Source organism: Diceros bicornis, chromosome 14 (genome assembly GCF_020826845.1).
Source record: "Diceros bicornis minor isolate mBicDic1 chromosome 14, mDicBic1.mat.cur, whole genome shotgun sequence".
In the NCBI taxonomy this organism is placed as follows: domain Eukaryota; kingdom Metazoa; phylum Chordata; class Mammalia; order Perissodactyla; family Rhinocerotidae; genus Diceros; species Diceros bicornis.
Genome location: NC_080753.1, coordinates 40,272,215 through 40,295,964, shown reverse-complemented (window position 1 = coordinate 40,295,964; position 23,750 = coordinate 40,272,215). Strand labels below are relative to the sequence as shown.

Below are 23,750 nucleotides of genomic sequence, written 5' to 3'. Positions count from 1 at the left end.
TTGTAAGATAGACCATTATGTGCCAATAAACAAACACGCACATAAAAGGAAAGATTAACTATATTTGTAACGTGCCATCAATTTTAAGACACATTTGTATTTGAGATGTGTGTACAAATATGCATTTCAGACTTAAAAAATATAGTGGCTTCAATTTGAAAACAAATGAATTTCAATGAGGAGGGTAATAAACAAATTACAGAATTCCCCATAAAATGGAAAAATAGTACCTATTTAAGATGAATCACTCATCCCTTCAACAAAAGTACTGGGACATACTGAAGTGGACATCGTGCATACAAACTGAATAAGACAATTTCCTTGCCTTCATAGCATATACATTCCAGCGAGAAACAAAATAAACTTAAAAATAAAAAATATTAAATTTTTAGGTTGTGATGAGTGCTGGAAAACTAAATCAGGTTCATAGGGTACAGAAAGAAAGGGGCAGCTGTGAGCGTGCTCTTTTGAGTGATTATATTAATTTCCTGGGGCTGCTTGTAACTATTGACCACAAACTGGATGGCTTCATTTATTGTGTGTGTGTGTGTGTGTGTGTGTGTGTGTGTGAGGAAGATCAGCCCTGAGCTAACATCCGTGCTAATCCTCCTCTTTTTGCTGAGGAAGACTGGCTCTGAGCTAACATCTATTGCCAATCCTCCCCCTTTGTTTTTTCCCCAAAGCCCCAGTAGATAGTTGTATGTCATAGTTGCACATCCTTCTAGTTGCTGTATGTGGGACGCGGCCTCAGAATGGCCGGAGAAGCGGTGCGTCTGTGAGCGCCTGGGATCTGAACCCGGGCTGCCAGTAGTGGAGAGCACACATTTAATCGCTAAGCCACGGGGCCGGCCCTGGATGGCTTTAAACATCACAAATTTATTCTCTCACAGTTCTGGAGGCTAGAAGTCCAAGATCAAGGAGGTACCAGGGCTGGTTCCTTCAAGGCGCTTTGAGGGAGAAATCATTCTGTGCCTATCTTCTAGCTTCTGGTGGTTGCTGGCAATCCTTGGCATTCCTTGGTTTGTGGCAGCATATCTCCAATCTCGACCTGCATCTTCACATAGCCTTCTTCCCTGTGTGTCTGTGTCTTCTCCTCTTCTTATAAGGAGAACAGTCATAAGGTTTGGGGCCCATCCTAAATACAGAATGATTTCATCTCAAGATCCTTAATGATTACATCTGCAAAGACCCTATTTCTAAATAAGGTGACATTCTGAGGATCCAGGTAGACATAAATTTGGGGGGACACTATTCAACCCACTACAAGACCCTGGAAGAATTCTAAATAGATGGTATTTGAACAGAGATGTGAATAAAACCAGGTTGTAAATTACGTTGCTCTTTGGGGCAAAGCATTCTAAGCAAAGCAGATAATGCAAATACCCAAAGCAGTAATATACATGGAATATTTAAGCAAGATCAAAAAGTTTAAGAAAGTTAAAGATCAAGTTTAAGATCAAAAATGTTTAAGGAAGATCAAAAGCAGAGGGAGCAAGGATAGAAAGTGAGTTCAAAGAGATAGGCAGAGGTCAGGGCATATAGGGTTTTATGATCATGGAGGGTTTTATATGCTATGCTATGAGTTTTGCAAATCCTTCTAAATGACTATTCTGAGAGTTATGAACAGAAGATTGGCATAACCTGATTTACATTCCTCTGAAAGTTCACTAAGGCAACCGTATGGTGAATACAAAGTTTAAAAGTAAGAATATAAATTAAGAAACTATTGCCGAAATCTTTTTGAGAGATAATAGTGGTTTGGCCTACACTGGAGGCATCAGAAAATGGTTAAGTATAGTATGTATTTTGCAAGTGTAACTAATAAAGTTTGTTGCTGGATATGATGTGTACTGTGTAGGGGAGGAAAAATAATTTTCCCTCTACCTTTCTGAGTTCTCAGCTGAGATTTTCTATAATAAAAGATTAACAAGAGAAAAACAACCAAAATTTTATTAACATGTATACCTCATCTATAAATGAGAGATACTCAGGAAAAATGAGTAAACTCCCCAAAATGGCCCAAACCACCACCTTATATACCATCTTCAGCTAAAGACAAAAGAAAGAAAGGTGTGTGTGTTTGAGGGGAGGGGAGTTAGGAGAGGTTACCAGGAAAAGCACAGTAAACAAGGGTAAGGTTTGTTATGTAGATTAAAGTAGGTGCCTTCTCCATGAAGATTGTCATCCATGATTTAGCCATCCGTCTCTTCCTGGTACAAACAGGGAGACACTTATGACTGGAGATTTCCTTTAGCAATGTAAATGCCTCTTACAAAAAGGTAACTTCTGTTGTTTTCAGAGATTCACCTTTGTGTGCTGTTTCTCAAAAACAATAAGTTCAAAATAATCCTTATGACAAAGAGGCATTGTTTGGGGGTGGCATATTCAGCTACCCTTCCACTGTGAAAGAATGTAAAGTTACAAGGAAAATATCTTGACTTGTACTAAGTTTATCTTGATACATTAAGTCAATTAGTATGTTAAAAAAAAAAAGCCCAAATAACATTGCATTTTTATAAAATAATGTATTGTATGGTTATAGAAAAATAAACACATTTGGCTATCAATTTCAGAAAGTATAAAGAGCCTGACAAATTTTTCAGATACCCATCGCTTGCTAACCTTATTAACACCAGTTGCTATGCAAAAAACTCATGAAATTAGATCGAGAGGGAGGTGGGAATTTTACTGATTTTTAAAGTAAAGAAGAATCTGTAAAATGTATTGCAGTTAACTAATGTTGGGGAAATATAATTTAAAAACAAAGAAGAAAAAGAAAACAATTTTATTGTTGAATAAGCATTAACCAAAAATGTGCTCATCACAGGCAATCTCCTAACCAGATTACTAAGACAGAAAGAAATCTCACTCTATTTTATAGCTAAGTGGATACCACTCATTATATTAGATAGGTTTTGCAATTTAGAGTCAGCAGCTGAAGTCAGGTCCAACTCCTTCTCAGGAAACTGGGAAATAGAGCACTATTTTCCTTGATGATTACATTTTAAAGAAAGGGCTCTAAGGTCCTCAAGGAAACATTCCTGAGTCGAGGCTGGCAAAGGCTTATTTAGCCATTAAAAGGATTTACAAACATGTGAAAAGGACAGAGAAAGAAATTCTGAAGGAGTGGAAGAAAAGGAGAGGGACCCTCAGGGAGAATTAAGCCTCTTATTTTCAATTTGTTTTCAAATTAACTTGTTGAATTAACCTATGTTCTATCCATCTGTAAAAATATACTGAATTCTTCTCCTGCTGGTTGAATCAGTTTGGTATTTTCAAAGGTGTTTGGCAAGTTTTCTTTTATTGCAACATGAGTACAGAAAAAAAAGTAAATATTTTAATGAAAAATCTATCTTTATTTATATTTTCATTTTTATTTATTTTAAGAAATTTAAGTGAAACAGCTTGAAAATACTGTAATGCAGCATTGCTAAACGTAACTTTCATTGAAATAAAGAAACGCAAGAAAATCATTGAGTCTCAGAATTTAAGCAATAGTAAAATTGCCTATATATTTTTTGTTAGGTTTATACAACCAAGAATATTTGTATATAATCATTCTTTTAAAAGTTTTCTTAGAAAGACAAAAGTATACTTTGTTTTCATTGTATTTGAATTTTCTATTTGTTCATTAATGACCGATTAATTGCTCTTGTAATTAATGAAAGTTTTATTTTAATTTTTAAAATTATGTATTATCTAGAAAAAACTCTACAGAGATACACTTAAAAAACTGGATTGATGGAGAAATTTAATATTTGTCACACCAGGAGGACATAGTGTTTCAAATTTATGCTAATAAATGTAGATTTAACAGTTTTGAGTTGTGTACTAAAAGAGTTTCTTTGTTACAAGTAAATAAAATGATTTGTAATTTCAAAAAGAATGAATGGTGATGAGTGAAAATTTTTTGAAAAGATAATTATGAGGTAGGAATTCACTGCTAAATAGTAAAATATTTTTCAACCTTACAAATAATTGTAACACTTCAGCATTACACATAGACTGATCAGCAGAACAATAAAAACGCACGAAATAATTTTAAGTGAAATATTCAATATATGATCAATTACGTTCCTCAAATCAGTGGGGAAAGTATTAATTATGTTATACTGATTAGCCAGCTAATTAATTTTTTAAAGTTAACTGTCTATACAAGAAACTGTCTGGATTATTATAGAGTAAATTTTTTTAATACTTCTGTCCATCATTAGTAAGATATAATAGGAACTGCTGTAGAAAATGAAAATTGGTACACCTTTGGTGGAAGAGAATTTAGCAATACACCTGGAACATCTTAAAGTTCTCTATTTTAGTAGCCCATCTTGTTCTATGTCTAGGAAGTTAGTATATGGAGTATATTTCCCCCGTATAGTACTAAGGAGAAAAACTAGAAAATGGTATAGTCTTATGGAAATACTGTTAGAGAAAGAAAATATAGGTATGTATGCAGAGGTAAAAACGGAATATTTTATTCTCTTTGCTTTTTTATGTACACTCTACAATGTGAAAGTTTTGTTGTTTAATGAGGATGTGGCGCGAAACACATTAAATGAGAAAAGAGGGAGAAAAATAGCTTAGGTCTTGAGGATTCAAAAGAACTAACTGAAAGAGAACGAAAGGAAGCAGCATAAGCAGGCGTGTTCCCTTTTAGGTCCCCTCCCCCAACCCAGAGGCATTTCCCGCCACAGCTCTTTCGGTTTTCATTCTGGTCCGCAGAGGTTACCTATAAAAAGGAGCTGCGAAGTGTGACTGCATTTTTCTGTTCTCTGGCTTTCTGAAAATGTCTGGACGTGGCAAGGGTGGAAAGGGGTTGGGGAAAGGGGGTGCCAAGCGCCACCGTAAGGTGCTCCGTGACAACATCCAAGGTATTACCAAGCCTGCGATCCGGCGCCTGGCCAGACGCGGCGGCGTCAAGCGCATCTCCGGCCTCATCTACGAGGAGACCCGAGGGGTGCTCAAGGTCTTCCTGGAGAACGTGATCCGGGACGCCGTCACCTACACCGAGCACGCCAAGCGCAAGACGGTCACCGCCATGGACGTGGTCTACGCGCTCAAGCGCCAGGGCCGCACCCTCTACGGCTTCGGCGGCTAAACAACCTGGAACTCCCTAACTTACTAAAAAGGCCCTTTTTAGGGCCCCCAAGTTCTCACCGAGAGAGCTGTAGCGATTATCAGCAAACAAGTGTCTTAAAGAGTCATTGATAAGAGCAGTTTTACAAGGCTAACTCTGGGTGGGGTGTTAAACGTGGGCAGAAGTTAGTATTAAGTGATCCTGAGCCAAGCTTCTCCGAGGCGGGCGCAGAGCCTCTGCTGGCCAACAGCTTCTCTGGTTGCGGGTTGGAATTGCCTAGAGCCTGATTAATGGTGGGTTATAAGCCTAATCAAAAGTCTGGAGGCCGGATATCTGGAGGACCCCAGGCAACACTAACCTCCCTCCCGTCCTTTAAATATATTCCTTAATGTCAGAGGGTGAGGGGACTGAAGAAAGCAATAGGTTCCAGTCAGAGTAGGAATCAAGTTTTGTGTTGCCTTAAGAAGGAGAGTTGTGGCCGAAAACTGAGGGTAAATATATCAGGTATACAGAAGACGCTAATGAACACACCACTTAAATGTTACCACTTAATTTAATTCAAAAACAGTTGAATCCTTCCGTATGTCCTTGATCAATGGTATGGCTCTGTTTTCCCTATCCCGGAATTAACCCCCTAAACTGGAATTAACCAGTATCCTGATTTTGCTGTTTATTCCCATGCTTTTTATTTTCTAACTGGAGATGCACATACCCCTAAACAATATATAGCATCATTTTGCACCTTTTAAAAACTTTTAAAAATATTTTTGTACATATCTTTATGAAACATGTTTTCCTACATTGGCTTTTGAAATATATCCATGTTGAAAGGTGTAATTCTAGTTTATTCTCTCCGTTAAGTTTTGTAGTGTGTCAATAGTACATAATTTATATATTCATTTCTCTGTTGGAAATTTAAATTGCTTTATTTTCCCCTCATTACAAATAGCACTGCAATGGGCATTGTACACAGCTGTGCACTTTCTCTAATTACATATCTAAGAGTGGAATTGCTTGGTAACATGATATGCGCGTATTTAACATGAAAAGTAATGAACAATTTGCTTTCCAAGGCTGTATTTTTAGTTTACATTCTCATATTCCCCCAGGAGTCTTTGAGAGTTCTTGTTAACTCCATATCGTCAATGTTTGCTAACATGTTTCCCAATCTAAAGATTTGTTAAACAGCATCTCATTGCGTATTTATAAAGTTGCACTTTTCTGATTATAACAAAGTTGCTTTTGAATGGGATTTTTGGCTATTTTGAAGTTTTCCTCCCCTTCTTGGAACTACCTGTCCATATTTGTTGTGCATTTTTTTATTTCCTGGAGTTCATGATTTTTTAAGTATTCTTTATATATTTTGGTTTTTAATCTTTTGTCAGCATGTGGCAAATATATCCTGTCACCTTGTGGGTTGGTTTGTTTTTAAATGCTAATGCTATCTTTATATACACAAAAAATTAATTTTAATAAAGTTGGATTTATATTTTTGATGGCTATTGTGAATGTTACCTTTTCATATAGGAGTTATTTCCCTCTCCCTCAATTCCCCAAAGAACTTCAGTCATCAATAGACAAAAAAATTTAGGCTGCCTATCTCATTATTTGGCTTGAATTCAGAGTAAGGCTTTTCTGAAAGAGCTGATAAGAGATTGATCTTTCTATTCTCTTAGTAAACAATGATTAACTGAATGCCTAAGTTTGCAGGGTTTGTGGGAGACAAAAGAATGAAAGAGGAGAGAGAAATAATGCCTAAAATATACTGAAAGTTTATTCAAATTTGTTCTAAATAGCTTACATGGATTATCTCATGTAATATTCTTGTGAGACAGGATTTATTATCCTCATTTTAAAATGGCAAAAGAGGTGCTGATAGCCAAGTCAAATAACAAAGTCACAAATATGTTATATTCTATAACCCAAACGTGTAATATTCTTAATCGCTCTCTCGCTAGATACAGAAGCCGTCAGAAAAGAGTAGGTAGTGGTCCTGGTCCTACAATGGAGAATTTGGGGAAATGTGTCAGGCCAGGTACAAGATCTGCCTGTGGCTATTCCGATGTGATTTGATTATTCCAATCTCTTCTACAATTGGTTTGGTTGTGGGTCTGAGAAAGTTGCTTATCCTTTCCCTCCCTTCACACAGATCTCATTGCTTCTCCAGAGGGCTCAGAATTTAACAGCTGAAAGGAATCACAAAGTTCAGATCAATATTCTTTTACAAATAGGAAAACATGCACAGACTTTTATTTGCTCAAATTAGAGGCAGAACAAGATCCCAATTCTTATTAATATGTCCTTTTTTTCCTTTATACCATGTATCTCTTTGTCACTTATTTCCCCTAGCCATATATGTTTGACTTAACTAGTAAATTGGTCATACAAGATCTCTTTTGTGAACCCTCCTGCTGTTTCATTTGTTTACTCAGAAGAAAAGCTGTGCTTCTCATCTTTGCCTTGCATACTTTATCCCTCCTGGTGGTCTGCCATTTTCCCGACCCCAAATGAGCTGGAGGGCAAAATTTAAATGAGAGAACTGAGCGAAAGGCATCGTTCTGACATTTTAACGCCCCTCCCGCCATTCTACATCTTTTTAATCACACCGTATCGCCTAGAACATGAAGTAACTGCTGAGCTAAAAGGCTGCATTTTAGGTCATTGAGACCAAATTTAATAATATATAAACGCAGATTAAAACTCCGATGGTAGAGAAAAAAAGGACACAGACACAATAGGCTAATAGGATTTAAACAGGAAGCCACTCTACTTGCACACAATTTAAGGACCCATTTTCGCGCCAAAGCCAGGAATCATTTTGTGTTCACACATGCACAAGTTCAACGTGTTAACATCTCTGGTCTTGCCGTTTTCTTGATCATATATAATAGACACTTGTTAGCATACCCGATTTCATTCTAGCTGGAGACGGTTACCAATATATATTTTTTACTTAGTATAATGGGATCCTCACAACCACCTCAAAGTAATCGCCTGAACTCAAGCCTAGATTCGGAATACGTATTTGCAGCTCTAATACTGACAACTTAGTGGCTCTTAAAAGAGCCTTTGGGGATAGGTTTAAAAGATGCTTACTCGACAAATTTACTTGGCGCTGGTGTACTTGGTGACGGCCTTGGTGCCCTCGGACACGGCGTGCTTGGCCAGCTCCCCGGGCAGCAGCAGGCGCACGGCCGTCTGGATCTCCCTGGACGTGATGGTCGAGCGCTTGTTGTAATGCGCCAGGCGCGACGCCTCGCCCGCGATGCGCTCGAAGATGTCGTTGACGAACGAGTTCATGATGCCCATGGCCTTGGACGAGATGCCGGTGTCGGGGTGGACCTGCTTCAGCACCTTGTACACGTACACGGAGTAGCTCTCCTTGCGGCTGCGCTTGCGCTTCTTGCCGTCCTTCTTCTGCGCCTTGGTCACCGCCTTCTTGGAGCCCTTCTTCGGGGCAGGAGCAGACTTCGCCGGTTCAGGCATAGTAGAAAGAAGACACAACTTGCTTGAAAAAAAACGGAGAAAGAGTGTAAGCTGATCGTCAAGTGGCCTTTTTATATAGAACTTCTTATGCAAAAAGTGATGCGTTAAAGTCCTGTGTCTGATTGGTGGCTATTCATGGAAACGTTATTAGTTAGTTCTGCCCAATCAGAATGTAAGAATCCCAAAGTTGCATTTTCATTGGTTAAGGTGGAGTTACAATCTTAACCAATGACGTATCTTCTTTTTCGCGCCCAATAAGGGTTATAAAAAGTGCCGCCCCTGCACTTTCATTTTGGTGGCTACCTGGGGTGAAGTTTGTGAGGCTGTTATGTCTGGACGAGGCAAGCAGGGCGGCAAGGCTCGCGCCAAGGCCAAGACCCGCTCTTCGCGGGCCGGGCTGCAGTTCCCCGTGGGCCGCGTGCACCGCCTGCTCCGCAAGGGCAACTATGCCGAGCGGGTGGGGGCCGGCGCGCCGGTGTACCTGGCGGCGGTGCTGGAGTACCTGACGGCCGAGATCCTGGAGCTGGCGGGCAACGCGGCCCGCGACAACAAGAAGACGCGCATCATCCCGCGCCACCTGCAGCTGGCCATCCGCAACGACGAGGAGCTCAACAAGCTGCTGGGCAAAGTCACCATCGCGCAGGGCGGCGTCCTGCCCAACATCCAGGCCGTGCTGCTGCCCAAGAAGACCGAGAGTCATCATAAGGCCAAATAAGGTTAGGAACGATGGAAAACAAAGGCTCTTTTCAGAGCCACCTACCCTGTCAGAGAGAAAGCTGGTACACACCATTATATTTTCGTTTTTTGATGACAACATTACCAAGTGCAAAGTGCTAGTATCTTCTTGGGAGAGGGTGGAGCAACTGTAACAGTAATCCCAAATATAGTGTGACCTATTCAAAGGACAATTTGGAAATTGTGGTCTAACCGTGTTATGAATTAGTGTTATCAAGCAGCTGAAGTACAGAATGCTCTGGTTACTTTTCGAAAACAAATTTAACAATTCTGAAGAGTTGTCCCTGAAGGTCTACCGGAAGAGTCCTGGAAGGGAACAGCCTGATTTTTAATTGATCTGACTCTGGAGAATAATAACCAGATGATGAAAGTCTTAAAATTCTACTTGGCAGTCATTTCCATTTTCAAGTTAGGATATAATTCCAATGGGAATTAGGATTTGATTTGATTAAAAATATGCAGAATTTATGGACTTCCATATTGATAAATCCTTGGTCCTATTTCTTTGGAACACATGTTCATTTAATGCACCCTACTAGTAGCTCAACGTATAACTGAATGCCACCTAAAAAATCTGCTGCCATGGAAATTACTGCTAGGTGGGGGAGACAAAATAAACATGCAAACGTGTGATGTCAGATCATACATATTCTAAGAATAGAGGAAAGATAGGCTATAGAGCATGATGGGAATTACTGTTTTAGACAGCGGGTAAGTGGAGATGACCTCTTTAAAGGTGTTACCTGATCAGAGGCCTACATCAATTGAAAAAAGAAATGAGACAGGCAGATGTTAGGGGAGGAGTATTCCAAGTAGAGATAACTGAAAATGCAAAGGCCCTAAAACAGACAACATGTTTGGCATTTCTTGGAAACAGTCAGAAGGCCCAGGAGGCTATGAAATAAAAGCAGATAGTGGGAAGAGAGAAGGGTGACAGACTCTCAATATAGGACTTTGTAGGATGTGTAAATTAATATGCCCAAGTAATCAAAAATATAGCAATGCTGATCTCTGAAATAATAAATTTTAAAACACAAATTAGCTAGATAGGGAAAGCTATGGAATCCAACCCACTTTTTTTAAAAAAAGGCACCATAAAAATAGTAGTAACTTTATCATGTGGTTCACAAGCAAAGCTTTAAGAGGACATAGTTTATAATGCAATACACACAGTTTTATTTGCTACTCCTAGTCTTTGTTTGCAGATCCCTGCTGATTAAATGAGAATAACATGCAAGAGGCCCAGGAAAAAAAATTTATGGTGATAAAGTGTTACAGGTTGGGTTCTCTGGACAGAGATGCTGAGATGGAGTTTGGGGTGCAAGATGTTTATTAGGGACCAACATCTGTGAAGGGAAAGGGAGGAACTAGGATTGGACAGAGGAGAATGTCAAACTGTGAAACAGACCAAACACGTGGGGAGCCCTGGAGCCCGTATTGTCTCTCAGAGTTGCCCCACATTGGGCCAAAATGTCCCTGGGCCAATCTTTGTTGCCACTTGCTCGGTCACTGGATGTGGACTGCCCTGGGGAAGGGCGTGCCCTTGAGTGGGATGAAGCTCGGCAACTCAAGCATATACCGAAGGAGGTGACAGCTGCTGTCTATCTGCTAACTGCTCTCTGCAGCTGGGCAGCAAGTCTTTCCTTGACGGGGGATCTGGGCACTGCATTTCCATGTCTGTGGCATATGTTAACATAAACGTAAATATCAATGTTGAGTAATGTCTATGACAGTGTTTGTAAGACTGACTTTATCATGTATGTATGTATGTATATATGTATGTAATACGCTGGTATTGCTTCTTTACTTTCATCAGGGAATTCAAAGGGGATGTGTTTTCCTTTTAGAGAAATGAGAAAATGTACAGACTTTCTAAAAGTCTTTACTAATTTCATATACTCCTGTAAGAGTTTTAGATGCCTCAATCATGGCAGATGGAAGGTGGTATACAACAATTATAAGGAATATGAGAGGATTTTCCACTGGCCTTCTCTCCCTCCTCCAGATCCAGCAAATTGCTTCACTCATCCAATACTGGGAAATAATCTTGCTTTGCACCATAACATGAAAGCTTCAAAATGAATAGTTGAGGCTCAAAGGAGAGGAGAGTGAGCCTTTAAAGAAAAGATGGAAGAGATGTTCAGTACCGACCACTTATGGGCTACATGTGTAACATGAATGCATTTATTTAATTCTTACTACCCTTTGAGGTAGGTATTGTTCTAATTCCAATTTAGAAAAGAAATGCTATGGATTGAACATTTGTGTCCCCCTCAAATTTATATGCTGAAATCCTAACAACCCCCAATGTGATGGTATTTGGATGTGGGGCCTTTGGGAGGTAAAGGGGGTTGGGTTTAGTGGGTTTAAGTGAGGTCATGAGGGTAGAATCCTCATGATGGGATTAGTGATCTTATAAGAGGAACATACCAGAGCCACCCCCCCTCTCTCATTGATCCCACAAAGAAGAAATCACGTGAACACACAGCAAGATGGCTGGCCCTGCAAACCAGAAAGCAGGCCTTCACCAGACACTGAATCTACGAGCACCTTGGTCATGGACTACCCAGACTCCAGAAATGTGAGAAATAAAGGTTTGTTGTTTAAGCCACCCAGCCTATGGTATTTGTTATAGCAACCCAAGCCAAATAAAACAAGAAAATATGACGTTATTTACTCAATCAGATTCTCAATGTATAGGAGATAAAGTAATAAATCAGGATATTATTTACCTCCACACAGAACCCACACATAACAGTCTTCTCTTAATAAGAAGTAGTTCTTATATACTTTGGTCTAAGTTGTGTAAAAACTTGGGTGGGAATGTTAAAGGCAGATTTTGAAAGATTTTAGCAGGATAGTTTCGTGATCAGATTTGTATTAACAGATACCAAATGAGAAAGAATAAAACTATGTAGACTTAATTATTCAAAAAGTGTTTACAATAGTTTAAAGTGAATAATGAAAGATTCCTGAAAATGAGGATCACACTTAAAAATACATACTTTTTCTCGTGTTCCACCCTTTACCCCCTCATCGCCATACCCATTTCTAGATGGAGTTATTGTCATGCATTAGTTGTAGGGAACAATTATAAAGCCAAATCTAATATGTAAAGGTTTAAAACCAAAAAAAGTGCATGATTTAGATAATTAATAAGGATAAAATCTCAGAAATATGTGTGGTAATGGATAATGAGGATGCTTGACTAAGGACAAAATAATATAATTTTCTATCAGGCTGACTTGGCACGGCTTCACATATCAGGGAATCTAGATTGTGTGTGTGCTAGTTTGAGCACTGATAAGAGTTCTGACTGTTTACAAGGCTGACTGACTGATATCTAGACTCACAATTGGCAATCAGTAAATGAAGATCCCAGATAGTTCTTGGGATAATATAAAGAAAAATATCAAAAGAATTTCGTAGGTAAAATTGCTGGTGTAAATTAATACCGTTTGACTTACCAAAAGCTAACATTATATTCATAGCAAAAGTGCTAAACTAATTGATATTTTTGAAGAAATATCAGTGCAGTCCATACTTTGCTTGAAAACTTTATGAATTAATAAAATTATCAGACTAGAATTAGAAAATGTATTCAGGGACTGGCCTATCTAATTTGATCTGGTACTCCTGCTAAATAAATTAGAAGCCTCCCCTGAACATACTAGGCCTGTCAGTCTCCAAAATGTCCTTTCAGTGGATTACGTGACATAAAGAGATAATATTAGTGTTATTTTATCCCTTCCCCAGGGGGAAGAAGTACTGTGTTACAGTGACCATCTCTCCCAGTGCCACCTCAAGGACTTACCACCATTATAGCCAGAAGCAAATAGATTCTCCTTTCCTCCTGGCTTCTCACTTCTCTTCCATTGCCTCCCAGTGGCTGAAACTAACCAGAATGTGGCTGGCAAAGGAACCAAGGAAATGTGATTTATAGTCTTCTACCCTTCAAGATACAAAGGGAAGCATGAAGTTGGGAAAGAGAGACAATAGACACATACCAAAAAAGCAAAAGGTTCACCATATGCCTGATCTTCTTTACCTCTACAACTTTTCTGTTTTGCTACTACTGTCATTATACTCCAATCACAAGAGATTGTTGTTTCTAGAACATATGATACTTCTTCCTGCCTCAGTAGCTTTGCATTTGCTATTTTCAAGGCCCAGAATGTTTGTCGAACCAGTCTTTCCTTGAATAACTCCTATTCATTCTTCAGTTTTCCTAGTAAGGCACCTCTTCAGTGAGTTATTCCCTGAATCCTAATCCACATTATGCCTTTTGACAGCCTGGTCTCACTGTTATTAGACAAGGTTCTTAAACTCCCTGTCAGCTATCATATTTTGAGAACAAATATCTTATTTGTATTTTTGTTTAATGCCTGCCAACTCCACTAGCACGTAAGCTAGAAGAGGTCAGTATGTCTGCCAGTGTCCATCAGAAAATGGATATTCACTCAAATTTAGTACTTGGAAGAGTGTTTAATAGGCTGTTTGTAAGGCAATGAGCAAGGCGTTAGGAAGCCACAAGGGATAGTGAGGTGCCCTGATAAAGTTAATACATATATTGGGACCCACAAAATGGAGGCCACCCCAGTGACCCAGCCCATGTTACAAATCTAAATCTAAGTCAGCTACACTCACTGGAAACACCTGTCAGGAAACCTAGCACCAATCACAATTCTCCAACTCAGCTTTAGCTAGCTCACCTTATCCCAGAAATAGGACCTGCCAGCCTTGTAAGGAAATTCTCCACCTCCTAGCCAATGACGCCCTATTTCCCTGTTGCCTCTTCTAATGCTCTATAAACCTCGCTCTTGCCCAAAATCCCTTGGGAAAAGCACTCCACTGCTGTGAGGCACTGCATTCCGCCAAACCACGGATTGTTTCCCCTTGAATAAAGGGAAAATGTGTTACTAAATTGTTTTAGTTTTATCCTTTGACAGCCCTGATGCTATCATATACAAGCAGCTACCACACCTAGGCCCAAAAGGGCAATGGGAGGAAAGGGAATCTAGAGACAGAAAGAGCTCTTTCCTCTCTCTGATCTGCTTTTACTTTCCACTGGTCAAGTCCAACCAGAAGCCAGAAGGTAAGGACTGAATTTCCTATATAGGCCAGCCTCCTGGAGACACAGGATGAAGGAGAGGGAGAGTGAATCTGAACTGCCAAAAGTAAATGCACATCTGGCCCCATCCACTCCTTTTGTCCTTTGGCATTTACTCTTACCCTTTTCCCAGGTGAAAAATTTGCATTTCCAAAATGAGATACGTGAAATTATAACCAATTCATGGGGTGATTTCAGTTTGTTCATAGTCCCACCTTAAACCTAAAATGTTAGTCATCACCTTCCTAGAAGGTACTGGGGTAAAAAGTGAGAAATAATCAATTAACATAATACAAAGCTGCCATGGACTCTGCTTCTACAGCTGGTCATGGGGCTTAAGTTAGTAATCATAGTTTCCTTCTTCTAAAAACTCATTCCTCATTATCCCAAGGCGCTGGTAACAACCTCTGTCAGCACCTTGGCTGGATTCTTTACAAACTCTGATATTTACATCTCTTACTAAGACATCTAGTATATTTGCTATTTTCTGCTCACCAGGACCAGGTGGCATATTGTTGGCATTGCAGTGTGCCAGCATGATATTCCATAGGGCACTAAGATGGACAACGTTCCTCTGGAATACATTATGATAAAACAATTTTCAGAGCCCTTTGGCAAACAGTAAAAGTATATATATATCCAATCTAAAAGCAAACAGTGTCTGGTTTTATTTACTAATTGAGATTAAGGAAAATATTTCTTAGTGTTTACCAGGTACTAGAAGTCATGATGAGCTGACTTCTCCCCATCCTCCACCAATGAATCACATATGCAGTGGCATTTGGTTTCAATATCTGATTAAGTTTGCAGTAATCTACTCTCAGTCTCTATTACCCAGCTGACTTTTGTACCAAGTAGAAAAGAGTAGAAAGTTTATGTTTGAGGAAAAGATTAAGAATTCAGTTTCAAACATTAAATTTTAAATGTCTATTCAACATCCAAAGGAGATATCAACTGAGAAGCTGATTATCATGTTTGGAGTTTGGAGTAGTGGTCTTGGCTGAAATCTCAGAGTAGAGGTGCACCCAAGTATAATCTCCAAGGAAGTGAGAGAAGATAGAGAACAGGGACTGAGCCTTGAGGACTTGAGGAGCTAAGAAGGATCCAGTAAATGAAACTGAGAAGTAGGGGCTAATGAAATGGGAGAAAAATCTGGAGGGTGGTGTCTGAGAATCCAAATGAAGAAATGTTTCCAGGAGAAGCAAGTGATCAACTGTATCACATGTTGCTGCCAAGTCAAGTAAGATGAAGGCTAGCAATCAACCACTAGCTAGAACAATTTCACTGAGTGAAATTTAAAAGTTAAGTTTAAATGGAGTGTTGGAGGCAAAGACAAGTTGAAAAATATTAAATAAAAGCAATAAGATGAAAGAAATAAGATATGAGTTTGATGAGGTTTTGGGGAAATATGGCTGTAAACTAAAGTACAGTGATGTCAGCTGGAAGAGTAAGTGGGAGCAAGCGAACATTTCTTTCAGATGAAAGAATGAATGCTGATAAGAAAGATCCTATAGAGAGATCTTTTTTTTAATAATAATGTAGGAGAGAGAGAGGAAAGACTTGCTGGAAATACACTCTTGAGTAGGAGAGAGGGTTTTTAACTTATTTCTTATACAAAATTTAGGAAAATCAGTAGCAGAAGAGTCCCTAGCATGGTAAATGTAGAGCTGGTAGTTGGACGATGCCAGCCTGTCTCTTATCCTACTCAGAATCTCTGTAGTGAACCCATCAGACAAAATCCTCAGACAGGCCTTCAAAAATAAAAAGCATAAGAAAAGAGGCCATTTTCTAGGCCCATGCCACACCAAATACTGACATGCAAGATTAGCTTTTCTCTCTCCTTACAGTGAAGCACATGCAGATCAATCCAATTGCCAAAAACATCCCAGCAGAAAATGCCAAAAAGCACTTGTGTCCACAGCAGCTTTCTAAATAGGAAGAGGAAGTCCTTGAGGGAAGGAAAGGTCCAACTCAAAGAGGCCTGACACAGAGGCGGCCTGCATCCCCTATACCGGCAGTATTTCCTTTCCTTCAACTTAACTGAGCTCATGTCCTTGAGACTGGGAAAATCTCTAGCTCTCTTTCCTGATCAAAAAATTAATATTGGGAAGCAGGTAATTCTTCAGCAAACCTGCCTGTAATTAGGATGGCTTTGTGTAATGTAAAAGAAAGGAGAAAGAAAAAAATCTCAGAAAATTAAACACATCATTTAGGTTCTGCTGAGAAGCTTTATATGGACAATTACTGAGATAATTCTGAACTTCTTTGCTTTAATTTTCTATTGACACTTTCCCAAAATGGCCCTAATCTGAACATCATCCACCACATATAATAAAGCCATGCCTGCAGTGCCTGGCCACATGCTGTTAGGAGAAGTTGCTTTCATAAAGCACTGAACTGGAATCTCTGCCCACTCATTCATTCTGTGGTTAAACAATATTCATAAAGAACCTACTAAATGTGGAGGCCTGGTGACAGACTATTGAACAAAACAGTTAACTCCTCTAGGAGCACAGTGCGGGAGAGGCAGAGGTGACTGACATTAATTAAAAATAATTCCAGGAACTAACACATCCTAAGAAACCGATATACGTACATTGAAGGAAAAGTTAAAAAGGATCACGGAACAGAGAAAATAAAATTTGACCCAGACGGGAGGAATGTGTTGTGTGGAGAGGGGAGGTCAGGCAAAGCTGCACGGATGAATTGAAGCTAAAGTGGAGAGCAGAAGCATGAATCAGATTTCACCAGGTAAAGAGAAGAAAGGAAACCATTCCATACCAGGGAAAGCGCACGTGCAGGATCCGGACTCTAGAAGGCACGTTCGCAGCTCAGCCTGTGAGGGAAGGCGGTGTCCCGTAACGCTTCCGGGCCACACAAGAAAGAAGCAATTCTCTGCCTCTCAGTGCAACCTAGATAGACCGGGAGGAAGAAGTTTCAGTGCAGTCTGAGCCCCCCAGGACACCAAGCATTTTCTGACAGTTTCGAGCGGGCGTGCTGAGTCCCGGGCGCGCCTTACTGGCTCCTCACAGATACATGGGTCAGGACCAAGCCGCATATGTTCCCGGGACCAGAGGCTCACTTCTGGCACCTGGTAAGATGCCAGATTCCCCGCCAAGCACCCGGAGATTCTGACCAGTTTGGCTAAGAATGGGACCCTTTGAAGCAGCACCTTCTCCGTTCTGCTGCCAGAGATCTGAGGACCACGCTCTTTAAAACTAAGCAAGAAACACGCGTGGTTTGGGAGAGGAAGTGAGAGTTGTGGGTTCTCAAGTGTTACCAACCCCGGACAAGAGCTCCCAGGTTCGGAAAATTCCATGTAGTGAAACATTTTTTGTTCCCTTGCGTTTATTTACCAGAAGCAAAATATTGGAGAGGGGAGGAAGAGAAGAAGGTAGTAAACTGGGTAGACAATTCTGAATAAGGACGGAAGACAAAGGCAGGTTTCTTCAGATGACGAAAACAGCTGTTCCTGAGAAATGAGCAGAGGTAGGACGCCACAGGAGCTGGTTTCTGGTGGCTTGCCGTGATCGTATAGTGGTTAGTACTCTGCGTTGTGGCCGCAGCAACCTCGGTTCAAATCCGAGTCACGGCAGAAGGCTGAGGTCTTACACGCACCTTTCCCATTTTCTTCAACACTACAGTGGAGACAGCCTCTGAAAAACCAATCTAATCGGAACCAAAAAAGACAAATATTCCTCACGCTGCCCCCACCAGCCAGCCAAACAGAAAGTGTCTATGGCTTTTGTTTTTCTTTTTTCTCTCCCCAGTGGTTCTCTTCCCAGCCATACCCAAGTCCAACAGTCCTGTTGACATTGGCTGGAAGTCCCAAAGAAGAAATTGAGGTAGTAAAAATAAAAATAGAAAACTTTTCCTTTTAAACACGAGGAAATGACTATTTAAATGCAGATCCAGGGTTATTGTGGCAATCTTTCCTTGCACGCAAAGGACTGATAATGAATCATGCATTTCTAAGTATCCTGGCTGGTCCAGTGCTGAGAAACTGTAAACTTTGACAATCTGGAGAAAACTGGGGGAACTATTGGGGGGGGGAATCATGGCTCAGAAGAATAGCCCCTATCTCTAGCCTCTTCAGTTTCTGGAGTTAGAAAGGGGCAAGCGGACTTGGTAAGGTGGGAGTGGAGGAGAGTTGATCTGAGATGGGGAGGTGGCTGGAAGGGAGAAGCAGTTGATACTACCTGGGGACCACAGAGGGGTGACTGGAGACAAGCAGATCCCCAGAGGAGCTTCCATGAGCCTACTTCTCCCATAGCACAGCACTCTGAGAACACAAAAATGGTACCTCATCTCCCCTGAATTTTGTGGATTGTGAGTGCTCAAAAAATAGTCTTCTTTCTCATATTTTTAACAGCTTATTAGAAGTTTCAACATACACATGTCTTCTTTGATTTCCTAGAACCTTCCCTTCTTAGGGCTAAAATAGCCCCCATTCCTTTCCCAACTGTCTACCTGACATGGATTCTGAAACTCGCACCAACAAAGCTTCAGATATATTGTAACTAAGCTGAAATGTCTTATACTTTGGATGTCATTCCTCCAGCAGCTCAGGTTTGAGACTGCTCCCCAGTAGTCTAACAGCATTCACAGCCACCATCCATGTTCACTTGTGTCACATCTACCTCAATTTTCTCTTTTGTGTATATTATTTCTACTGAGTTTTACATGAGTGTGGACAGGGACCAAGTGTATTGATCCAGAAGGACTAGCTCCTGTCAATTCTTTTGCCACCAGTGAATGAAGAAACTTGGATTTAGAACAGAGACAAACATCCTGATCTTGCAATTCTCTAGAACACATTTTCTCCAGCTCTTAATGGCCTGAGTAGCAGAAATCCATGGACTATAGCCCAGAGGCTACCCCTTATTAAGAAGGTTAGGGTCCTAAATCTGGCACAGAATTAACTTGTAGTGCCCCTAGTGATGGGGATAAAGACGACCTACACCCTGTGATTTGCTCAAAAACTAGAGAACTTGCTTGGCATGCACCATATGGTACTTGGTGCCAAGCACATGTTTATATTAGATGTGTCAGGTTCTCTGGATCCCAATTATATTGTGTAGCTTTGAGTGAGCATCACTAGCAGATCTGGGATAAGCTGAGCAGGGGAATTAGATTAAAAGTTCGCATTTTCTGGGTGTCCTTTTATGGATGCATGAATATTGGTCTGGGAGCATCCTACACAACCTGCTAACCACATTTGCAGAGAGAAAACTGCCCTCCTCTATGAATGACACTCATGGCCTGGTTTTTAAATTTCTCAGCACTGGACCAGCCAGGATACTTAGAAATGCATGATTCATTATCAGTCCTTTGCGTGCAAGGAAAGATTGCCACAATAACCCTGGATCTGCATTTAAATAATTCAATTGTTCTAAAGATTTAAGTGTATAATATGCATGATGGCACTAGCTCAGTGAGGTACAAACCAAAAATATGATAAAATAAGCCATTGTTGTTATTGTTAAATAAATAAGTAGCATTGCTACTTACATGGAAGAAGGCCTTTGTGCAGTAGTGATGTTGCAAACACTGGTGCCGAACGCGCATCCATTTAAATTGATTGCAGCTCTCTGCTATTTTGATAGTGATAAGCTAATTCCCACCATGGCAGGAAGAGTTTTGTCTGTCCTCAGGATTGAGATTTATTTCAAGATTTCAGCTGGGCTATTTATAAAGCCAATGATGGCCAAAATGTTTGCCATAGTGGGCCATAAATTTGGGGAAGACACAGAAGTCTTGGAGAAAGGTAGATCACAAGAAGAATGGCCACAAAAGTCAGGGAATCAGGAAAAGGAAAGATTTACACCAAAGAAACTTTCTTCTAAAACTGGCAGAAATCCAGAGGGAGCACACTAGGCAGGGGTTTAGGAGTGTTAATTTCTCTCAAGGTGCAACAGCCTGTCTGTATCTGTACCAACCTAGCGTTTCCTTTATGTTAAAATAGCTGCTCATATTTTGGAAAGCTTTCCAAAGGGAGAAACAAAGGGCTTTTTCTCCAGGTCCTTAGGTAGGCTTTAGCAAGACTTAGGAAAGCACTTCCCTGTCGGTGAGATGCAGAAGTCAGGGAATAGCTAGACCTCATAAAGAACTTCAGTCAAGAAAGCAGAAAAAATGTGTAGGTTCTGGCCTTGTGATAAGCTAGGTGGTGAGTAGAAGCTCGTGGTCCACGTCAAGATAAATCAGAGGCAACTGCACTCTTGGTTAAGGAATAAATCTTGACCTCAATCCTCAACAGGCCTCAAAGGCATTCTCATTGCTGCATATCTTTCAGTCTTCTTAGTCTTTCCTCCAAGTGTGAGGCCCAGGGGAAGACAGACTCCTATGGACAGAGGCTGGAAAAGGAGAAGTACAATAGTAAACTCTAATCTGAATGGAACAGGTAAAAGCAATCTCAGTAAGAAGAGAGAAAAATGGTGATTCATGTTGATTCTGCCGCATGGCTTTCAGTAGACCCTTGGCTGAGAAAGAGTTTTTAGCAATTCTCCTCCGCTGCCTTAGCTGAAATGTCTAAAAATTTTGCTTTTCACATTTTAGCCTGTAATCCACCTATAATTCATTTTTATGTATATTTTAAAGTATGGATTTTTTTCTAACATGTATAATTGAGTCAGCAATACTTAATTAATAGTCTGTATTTCCCTTCTGATCTGTCCTGCCAGCTATATGTCAGATACGATGTATCAGTAATTGCTTTGGTCTATATTGTGCTATCCATTCTATTCAATTGATTTGTTTATCTATCTCTGCAAAAATACCAGATGCGTTAATTACTAACCTTTAGAGTACATCTAATGTTTAGAAGAGAAACCAGTACTACCATCTTATTCTTCTGTTTTAAAATGATTTAAAGCTCCCTAGTTCTTCCAAGTATTAGAATCTGTTGGAATTTTGATAGAAATATCATTCAATATATATATTATTTTAAAGAAACTTTGGATTTTTATTTTATATAAAGCTTTTGTTCTCATTAATATGGTGTATCTCTGCATTTATTTAAGTAGTTTTTTAAATATTTTTCCATGATATTTTATATCTCTCCCTGTGTAAGCATTGTACATAATTTGTCAGATTAATTCTTAGGTATAATTTTTAAAACCCTACTTTCTGTGTGTTTCTGAATTAAAATTACAAACAGTATCTAGCAAATGTGCTAAACTCATTTATTGATTTTAAACATTTGTTGATTCTCCAATTGTCTCTTTAGGTATCATATCATCTGGAAATAATGATTCCTTATTTATTCCTTTTCAATTCTTATAGCTATTTTCTAATTTTAAACCATCCTAACAAACTAAGATTGCTTCTCTCACATGGGATAAGTAATCTTACTTTTATTTGCACAATTTTCAATAGGTCTTCTTATTTCAACCCCAGATTTGCCCACCAGTTATTTAAATCTCTTTTCAGGGTGTTTATCCACATCCAGGTTTCTCTCAACTTCATCTCCTTGAAGAATTCTTCCCCAGACATTTCTGAATTGTTGCAATCTGGTCTAGCTCCCCTTACCACTTCATATATATGATATTCCCGTCATCCTGGACTATCTCTCCACTTATCTCTTATGTTGTATTTGCATATCATACTTTCTGTATCCCAAGTCTTCCCATTGCTTAATTTATGTTTTCATTTTGATGGAACATACTCTCCAATAGATCCTGAGAAAGAAAGCATGGAGGGTAAATTTTATGAGGCAAGGTATATTTGAAAATGTCTCTCTTTTCACTCGATGGATACTTGGGTTTCATATAGAAATCTAGGGTGGATTTCATCTTCTTTCAGGTTTGAAGCTATTGTTTCATCGTCTTCTAACTTTTGGTGTCAATCTTGAAAAAGCAGCCATTCCGTTAACTGATCCTTTTTGTGACTTGTTTTTTCTGCTCTCTAAAATATTTTATGTTCTTCTCTGTTTCCTCAGTAGTCAGGTATTAGAATATTTTTATCCTTTTTACTTAACACTCAGTGATCCCTGCCTAACTAGAATTTTTTTTCTTTCTTTTTTTTTTCTTTTTTTTAGTGTTGTGATATGTATCTGATTTTTTGATGTTTATCTTCCTCGCATTTTCCTTACTCTTTATTTCTGGAAGTGATGTTACTTAGATATTGCACAGCCTAGATTTTTCCTCTAATATACTTATTTTTTCTCTCCATCACTATTTTTTGCTTGTTATTATAGGTTATTATTATACTTTATGATCTACTTATTGAATTTTTCATTTCTAATAACATATTTTACTTTACAAAAGCCTTTTTCCTTGTGTAAATACACTTTTCTTTATCTCAGTATTCAGTGTTGTCTCCCATCTCTCTGAGTATGTTAATACTGGTTTATTCTTAGTGTTATTCTACCTAGTAGCCTTTGTCCCTCAAGTTGCTTTTTGTTTCTGTTTTTTGTTACCTTTCTTTAATATACTCTTCAGACATGTGATGATTTTCTATTCATAGTTAAGAGCAGGATACTGGAAAGTTGATTGGAAGCTCTGACCCCTTGGATGGCACTTGTTTATTGTAAGTGGAAGTGAGATTGAAGAAGGCTGAGAAGGCTCACTGTTTAAGGTTAAGGTTTCATATATTTCTCTCGGAACCACAACCATCAAATGCGTCAAACGACTCCCAGGCCAGAGACTTCTGTTTTATCCCCTTAGGAGAATAAACCTGGAGTCTTCTTCCTGAGAACTTTCAAGCGGGAGCTGGAAGAGCTTGATTTTCTGGGAAAGAACGTGAGTCCTCCGAAGTGGGAGACTGCTGGAGGGCAAGCCTCTGGTCAGACCTGCCCACACATTTCTTTGGCGTTGTTCCTAATCTGAGGCCCAGGGCTCCTCCCTTTTGACCTAAAGTCGTATCCTCTCCTCTCCGTCCACTTTTACAATTTTAGGAATTCCCTCGGATTAGCCTCTCGCACTCTGGAAGCGAGAAAATATCTAGTGGCTCGAGCACTCGGGCTTCGTTGAAACCTATTTCTTCCTAACTCTCATGTTGGCTAGAGGTGGCAGAAATTACAAGACTATTTTTTGTGACAACGTGATGCTGCGCTGCACTCCAGAGCTAAGCAGTGTATGAAAGTGGATCTCCCAAAGAAAAGCTGAGAGAGAATCAGCAATTGTTTCTCCATTAGCACTCTCAGAAGCCTAAACTAAAAATACTACTAATAATAATTTTTAAAAAGAAAGAAAAAAGAAAAGAACAAAACGCTTTGTCTGCCTTCGAGCAGGGGAAGGGGAAAAAAAAAGAACAGAAAAGAGACCCTTGGTAACTGGTTCCACTGGGGATCGAACCCAGGACCTTCTGCGTGTAAAGCAGACGTGATAACCACTACACTATGGAACC

At 39.7% G+C, this 23,750-nt stretch overlaps 3 protein-coding genes and 2 non-coding genes across 5 annotated transcripts; 3 read left to right on the top strand and 2 right to left on the bottom strand.

The window, feature by feature from the left end:
- Positions 1-4,748: 4,748 nt before the first annotated feature.
- LOC131414012 (histone H4) lies at positions 4,749-5,153 on the top strand. The gene has a single exon (XM_058555048.1). It carries the CDS (start codon positions 4,784-4,786, stop codon positions 5,093-5,095), a length of 312 nt encoding a protein of 103 aa, XP_058411031.1. The 5' UTR covers positions 4,749-4,783; the 3' UTR covers positions 5,096-5,153.
- Positions 5,154-8,118: 2,965 nt separating this feature from the next.
- LOC131414005 (histone H2B type 1-K) lies at positions 8,119-8,575 on the bottom strand. Its single transcript, XM_058555043.1, has one exon. The coding sequence runs from the start codon at positions 8,558-8,560 to the stop codon at positions 8,180-8,182; it is 381 nt and encodes a 126-aa protein (XP_058411026.1). The 5' UTR covers positions 8,561-8,575; the 3' UTR covers positions 8,119-8,179.
- Positions 8,576-8,867: 292 nt separating this feature from the next.
- On the top strand, positions 8,868-9,323 carry LOC131414003 (histone H2A type 1-H). The gene has a single exon (XM_058555040.1). It carries the CDS (start codon positions 8,889-8,891, stop codon positions 9,273-9,275), a length of 387 nt encoding a protein of 128 aa, XP_058411023.1. The 5' UTR covers positions 8,868-8,888; the 3' UTR covers positions 9,276-9,323.
- Positions 9,324-17,928: 8,605 nt separating this feature from the next.
- TRNAH-GUG (transfer RNA histidin (anticodon GUG)) lies at positions 17,929-18,000 on the top strand. Its single transcript has one exon. It is a non-coding gene; the product is annotated as a tRNA-His (tRNA).
- A 5,677-nt stretch (positions 18,001-23,677) lies between these two features.
- On the bottom strand, positions 23,678-23,750 carry TRNAV-UAC (transfer RNA valine (anticodon UAC)). The gene has a single exon. It is a non-coding gene; the product is annotated as a tRNA-Val (tRNA).